The sequence below is a fragment of the Aedes aegypti genome, chromosome 3 (assembly GCF_002204515.2).
Source record: "Aedes aegypti strain LVP_AGWG chromosome 3, AaegL5.0 Primary Assembly, whole genome shotgun sequence".
Classification (NCBI taxonomy): domain Eukaryota; kingdom Metazoa; phylum Arthropoda; class Insecta; order Diptera; family Culicidae; genus Aedes; species Aedes aegypti.
This window is the reverse complement of record NC_035109.1, coordinates 68,682,243-68,689,349: the sequence shown is the minus strand read 5'-3', so window position 1 is coordinate 68,689,349 and position 7,107 is coordinate 68,682,243. Positions and strand designations below refer to the sequence as shown.

Sequence of the window (7,107 nt, the reverse complement as noted above, 5' to 3'; positions counted from 1 at the left end):
CGAGTCAAAGACATTTTTGACGTACAGCACTAATTACATAAAATATTGAAATAACCTATCAGGGGGGCGATTCCTGATAAATGTTGGCCTCAAGGGGGCGAAAGTTGAAAAAGTTTGGGAAGCACTGATGTACAGATTGCCCGTTTGTCAACGTTTAAACGGCAGGACGTACAAATGCGTAAATTTGTATTCAATGTAGACATTGGAGCATAACCAGCCGCTTTCAGTTTATCTATGGTGCTTTCGGTGAGATTTCGTAGCTCTTTCGAACACTTTTTTTCTGCAAACGGCCTGCAACAGTTGAGAAAGCGACTACTCATGTTGCTCGTTAGATTTTAATAAACAAAATCACTTTTAAGTTTTTACTGACTAGTTTGGTGTGGTTTGCTTGACTGAAGAAAAATTTTACAATTAAATCTTTTATAACCATAGTGGTAGTATATTTTTAGCTTTTTCGTGAGTATGTTCATGGTATGTACCTATCATGTTTTTGATGTTGTTGAAGTTACTCGCTTTCTCCCAAATATGATTAACAAAGTCTATTCTCTACCAAGGCGGGTCTATACCCAGGTGTAATCAGATTTTAACTTTGTGGAGAAAACCAGCGCCGAGAAAACCGACCTGCTTTACGTATACTAGATCACCTGGGTATAGACCCGCCTTGTTCTCTACGAGGTAAACTTTTTGCAGGTAAACTAGTCGTATACCTGTATAGAAAACTTTTTTTGTAGCTTTTGTCTTCAATATTAGATTTCTTATAGGTTTCTTTTATCAAAAGGTTTCAACACTATTGAGAGAATTTTTCATCAGTTACGTACAATAAAAAAATGACACTATCAAGACTTTAGATCACAACACTGGATCGCGTCTAACTTTCTAATAGATGCTATAATAGTTATGAATAATTAAATAAAATATCATGAAAACAACTTGTTAACCTCATGTGGTACCCTTAACAAAAAATTCAGCAACAAACTGCGGTCCTAAAAAAATTAACAATGAAAAAAAAAAAAATTTCACTAAGTGTCAAATTTGAAATATTTGAAATGTCATAACTTTTTTGTTTATTGGCTTACCATCAAGTAGATAGCTAATATAATGGACCGTTTTCCTTCAAAAAATTACGTTGGTATTCCGATAGGGTTTTGAGATATTTGAGTTTTTGTGACAAAAATGATGTTTTTTAATGCAAAAAAATTTTTTTTTACTGTGTGTATTTTTTTTTTGAATCTTAATTTAGTTGTCTAACTTTGTTTCTTTAGTTGTCTAACAATCGAACGAACCGTTTTTGCTGTGCAGCCTTTTGAATATTTTTGAACCATTTTCACATACACCCTTTTGAAAAGTTAGTCGTGACTCAACTTGAAGATTTGATATCGGAAAATGACGATTTAGATGGAACTAAAAAACTGTGCAAAGTTTCAGATATTTTTGAAATGGTCGATCAGAATCGACTTGCATGCCTCCGTGGAATCCCTCTATAGAAATATAGAACATCGAGATGTGGAATATCTGTAGTCTCCTGTGGACATAATTTCATTCGTTTGTTCATTTAATTTATTCAGTTCATTTGCGACAGATATGTTCCAGAAGCCCGGAGGGAAGTGGCCATTCCCACAATGTTGTCAAAAGCATGATTTGTCAAATAATTATTGCATATGGTCATTACAAAGTCTCAAGACCTTTCAGGATCGGCCTGGTTGCACCAGACATCTTCCAAATATCTCGGCGCAATTGACCAATTCCACAATACTGTATCTTAAATTTGGTCTAATGTAATTTTTAACTCGTCCGGACATGGTTTTCCGGCGAAGCTGATTAGACTGATTCGTGCAACGCTTGATGGATCGCAATCTAGTGTGCGGGCGATGGACGAGATTTTGTCCTCGTTCGTAACCTTAGATGGATTGAAACAGGGTGACGCTCTTTCTAACTTACTATTTAACATAGCGCTCGAAGGAGCTATCAGGAGAGCCGGTGTGCAGATAAGCGGTACCATTATCACACGTTTTCATATGCTCCTTGGCTTTGCGGACGATATCAACATCATCGGGATTGACCATCGGGCAGTGGAAGAGGCGTTCATACCTTTCAAGAGGGGGACAGCGAGGATCGGGCTCACGTTCAACACCACAAAAACGAAGTACATGATAGCTGCTGGTCAACGTGGGACCGGTCGTGTTAGTGGTAGCGAAATGGTGCTAGGGAAAAGTTTGAAGTGATGGAGGAATTTGTGTATCTTGGAACACTAGTGACATGCGATAATGATGTTACCCGCGAGGTGAAAAGACGCATTGCAGCTGCGAGTCGGGCTTTCTACGGGCTCCGTAACCAGCTGAAGTAGCCTGCAAACGAAAACAAAACTCGCGTTATACAAAACACTGATCCTTCCTGTTGTCATATATGGGATGGTACACAAATTATGTCACGCTAAATTTCAACTTTTTTGACCAAACCCCCCCCCCCTTTGTCACGTTTTTTGTATGAGTCCTTTGAAAATTTTGTAAGGCTTGTCACGCTTGGCTTAACCCCCCCCCCCCTCTTGAAGCGTGACGTAGTTTGTGCATGACCCCTATGGCCATGAATCATGGACATTGAAGAAAGTCGACCGGAGAGCTCTCGGGGTGTTTGAACGTAAAGTGCTGCGAACAACACTCGGCGGCAAACTAGACAACGGCATCTGGCGGCGTCGCATGAATCACGAAATGTACCAAGTGTATAAAAAAGGTGGATATTGTCAAGCGCATAAAACACGGCAGGCTGCGTTGGGCGGGTCACGTTGCCCGTATGCCGGAAGAACGACAAGCAAAGATAATATTCTCGGACGAGGCCGCCGACCTCGTGGTAGGCCGCCCACACGATGGCTTTTTGCAGTTGAGGAGGACTTAAGGGCACTTAACGTTCAGGGCGACTGGAAGCGATTGGCCCAGGACCGAGCCCAGTGGAGAAGAATCATCTATTCGGCGCAGATTCATCGCAGCGAATTGTAGCCCATCAAGTATCAAGTAAGTAATTTTTAACTCACAGGATTTAAGGTTTCCCAATGCGGTAAACATGAAAATGATATGTAACCTCATAAGATACCGTCTGAAAACTGCAGGGTGCTGGTACCGACGAATTTTGTTGATTTTGCAAATGTTCAGAATTTCCTCGACCGCGTCAAATATGGTACGTTCACATTCCACTGACAGCTCGATAATTTATTATCAACACTAGGGATGTTTCTTTTTATTCTATCTCGATATGTTAATCCTGAAGACCACTGTACCAAGAAGCTTGAGGGCTCTGTTTTCCTCTCACACGTTTAACTTTGGCTTTACATGCCCATATTCGCATAACAGTCCCATGTATATAGGAAATTCCATAGAACGTGGGATAATAATGCGAATAGGGGCAATACAGTTGTAATAAAATTGTTGTGAGTAATGAGACAATAATCTTGAAGAGCGCTGTTAACAATGACTAACGTTATAAAGTAGTGCCACAGACTCTTCTTGGTACATGTGAGCCAATAGATAAAATGGTTCACTGGATTGAAAAAAAAAGTATATTTTGGAAACATTCAATCGTTTTTAGCTCCAACTGCCTGCTTGGACTCCAATGTGGCACACAGTGCACTGTTGCACGGCTCCTGCAGTGAGCTAACTATAAAAACAAAAATTTTCTGTATCCTAATTTTTATACAATGACTCTAAATAACATTAAAATACACGCTTCGCTATAAAATAACTTACAAAAAGGTACGAAATCTAGTGTCTCCCTCACCGAACCACGACATGGCTATACAGTGTTGTCCTACACTGAGGTCATGGAAGTCTGCTTTTGGAATTTACACTATTAAAATTCCATGAAAATGAAAATTTTAATAAAGTACATTCAAACAGCGGTATTCTCATGACTCGGTACAGTACAATCCTGTGGCTGGCAAAGCATTTTGACCATGAAGAGGAGCGATACTTCCTTACCGTTTTCAATGCCATACTTGGAATCTGCAATGGATAAAATATATCAATAGGACATTTGGAGTTCGAAAACAATATCTTACTTTCTGGCAGCATTAAAAAGTCACCACTCGTGATTGAAAGCTTAGTACCATTTAGATGAAAGGTAAGGTTGCCAGCCATGACAAGGAATTTCTGAAAGTGTAACGGAAAAGATTGGGGTCAGGACTGATGCCGGGTGATAAGCCATTTCAGCATGATACTCACAAGTAGAAAGTTCGAAGTTTTTGTGAGCTTTTTGACTGCCGAAGGGGCAAACCTTAAAAAGCCATAGTTATCATTATGGGTGTCAGAGTAAAATGAATACTGTATGCCGTTGTGTTCCTTGAAGACGAGATGGTCCAAGGTGTACTGCATGAGATTCCTCGAACAGCCTATACGTGCACCTCCCCTCAAGGTTCCGTCCATAAGCTTCTGGATCCATCCATAAGTATCCATCTTCTCCTGCGTCAACCGGTCCATGGGCGCTGATTCAGCACTGACATTGGCCGCATTGGGAAGGGGGCACGTAGCAAGGGCTGTACTTGGCACTTCCTCCTGTTGTTGCTAGAGGAAGAAAAAGAAAGCGTATTATGAAATGGGAATGTTGAATATTCGGCAAAGCTGGTAGCGATTAAGTGACTTATATACAGGATCACCACTTTTGAGGAATCTCGTAACAGAATTCGACCTTTACGTCTGAAAAAAGGTACTTACCGAGCCCTCCACTCCTTCATTATCGGGTCGGTTTCGCTTGGACGTGGTTGGTTCTGCCGGTTCTTGCTGGGCGCGCTTCCGGTTTACACGCTTATCCGGCACTGTGCTGTTACTAGCTGCCATTTCTGCCGCTTTCATTCTCCTGAGTTTTTGCTCTTGCAACTGCAGCTCCATCATCTCTTCCGATGTCATTTCCCGGTAGATGGGTTTATCGTAGACCGATTTGACGTGCGGATTCTTCTGTAGAACTGACTCTGCTATGCGTCGCTGGCGGCTACCGCGACGCACTGGCTCCGAATCGGATTCATCCGTATTATTCGCTCCTTTTCGGTGATTCTTACTACGAATATGTTGATTGTAGCTATCTTTCTGAGACTTTTTTGGCTTCCATGTTTTGTCAAATTCGTCATTCCGATCACGATAAAACCTCGACTGCCACCAGGCTTTTTTCTCGGGTTTTTCCATTGTATGCTTCTCCGCGTGTTTATCTGCTTTCTTTCTTCTTGATCGTTTGCTAGTACTGGGAACCGGATCATGGGGTACGAGGATTGGTGGTTCGTTATCGCTGGTTTCGACGGATCTATCGCCACCGAATGGTTCCAGAGCCGGTGGTTCATCGTTTGAAGCTTGTCTTATAGTACGTTTTTTCAACGGTAAATTTCCTCCATCATTTTTGCCTCCAGAAGAAGCATTATCGTCGCCGGATGACGAGGTCAGAGATGATGTGGATCCGTCAATAGCAATATTGTTAATTTCAGGCGATACTTCAACAGTGGGGTTTCTTAACTCAGCAACAGGTTTCTGTTTAGTTTTGGGCAGTTTTTTAGCTTTTGAGGGCACCTCATTGGCGCTTGTCAACAACGTTTCCGATCCTTGCGCTTCAATGCTTGTCAACGTACTGGGCGCTGTACCGCTACTGTTGGACGTCGATTCCAATCTGTTAGGAATTTCCGAAGTGTGAATCTCGTTTGCTTTTCCAACACTTTCCGGTGCAGTGGTTTTATTGGACGTCGATGTCAAAGGTTCCACTGGTGCTTCAGAGTTTGCTAATTCAGCGCTATCCAGCTCTGGAGCCTCAGGGGTTTTACGTTTTCGGCCTCGATTTTTTGGTTTCTGCGCACGGCCTTGAACATCACTTGTATCACTCGCAGTAAGTAATTGTCGGGAGATCATCCGTTCCTGTAAAGATCGTAAAATTTATTAGTTTTGTACGCTTATCTCATAAGGTACCGTGGGGCAAGTGGGCAATGGATTTCGCATAGCACTAACAGTTATATTCACGATTTCTATTACCTTTAACATTTGTTAAGGCGTCTCAATGAACAATAACATAAGTAACATGTGAACAAAAAAACATTTTTGTCACTTGAATTTTCTTCTGTTCAGTTATGTTTGTTGAAATGCATTCAATAAAGTATTTAGAAACTTTTTTATGTAGATACACCTATACCCCATTTTTTATGTTTTGAACTAGCTTTACATAGACATTCCACGAGATTTCCGTGCGTTTTCTCATATTCGAACTTTTCAATCAAAATCTTCCTTGTAATCGGCTGTCCGAAGTAAACATATTAATATCGTAATATTTGAGAACCTTTTTGTTTTAGAGAAGTTCGATGATTTGGTCATGATAATAGCTTTTAACGCTTTGGGTATAGTGTTTCTTGAATTATCAGCACGTTCTGTTTTTCTATGATAATTGCAATCCTTGTATACTTATAGCTACCTAAAGAGAAAACACAAATTCAATCTCTGATGAGAAATTTTTCACTTGCCCCACGTGAGTAGAAAATTGACGGTGTTTCAATTTAGTTGTTTTTAGGTCTATGTCGAATTAATTCTAAAACTTTTTTTATTGCAGTTTAGGAGGGACAACTTAGAAGTGGTACAGAAAATTGTTTTCCGCAACTTTTTTTCGCTGAAAATATTAAAATAAGATTGCACGCCGCCAACTTGTTACGGAGTGATACTTGTCAGGTTAACAATCTTTCGCTCTATTATGCAATAATGACTGAAAAATCTCAGAAATCTATTGCCTAACGTAATGTTATCAATGTCCTCAAAGGTTTACGCATGAGTTTTAAATGTTAATTCACATATTTAGTTAAATATACCAATTATTTTCACTTACCCCATTTACCCACTTGCCCCGCGGTACCTTATATCTTTATTTGTTTGAAATTCTTTGGCACGGTAACAATTTGGCATTAAGGATGATTTGGAATAGTTTCAATTTGCCTACTAGGTAGAATACAAGAGCGCGACTATTAAGCAAAGCCATTCTGAAGGTGTAATGGTTCGATCCACAGTCTCGATTTCCCGGCAAGGATCTTTTCGTAAAGTACATTTTCTTGATTTCCCTAGGATTATAACTAATTCATGCTTGCAACATACACGTGAGGTGATCGAA

The 7,107-nt window shown here is 40.4% G+C and overlaps 1 protein-coding gene across 3 annotated transcripts in view; it reads right to left on the bottom strand.

Annotated features, from left to right (window-relative positions):
- Window positions 1-3,516: 3,516 nt before the first annotated feature.
- LOC5567522 overlaps window positions 3,517-7,107 on the bottom strand; it is a 39,508-nt gene continuing 35,917 nt past the window's right edge. For 2 of the 3 annotated variants that reach the window (XM_021854814.1, XM_021854815.1), the window contains 4 exons: window positions 4,698-5,876; window positions 4,209-4,547; window positions 4,046-4,136; window positions 3,517-3,989 (listed from right to left, as the gene is read on the bottom strand). In XM_021854814.1, coding sequence (XP_021710506.1) covers window positions 3,877-3,989; window positions 4,046-4,136; window positions 4,209-4,547; window positions 4,698-5,876 — 1,722 coding nt within the window. In that variant the 3' untranslated portion in view covers window positions 3,517-3,876. The remainder of the gene's footprint in view (window positions 3,990-4,045; window positions 4,137-4,208; window positions 4,548-4,697; window positions 5,877-7,107) is intronic. The other variant, XR_002502630.1, reaches the window with a different exon arrangement.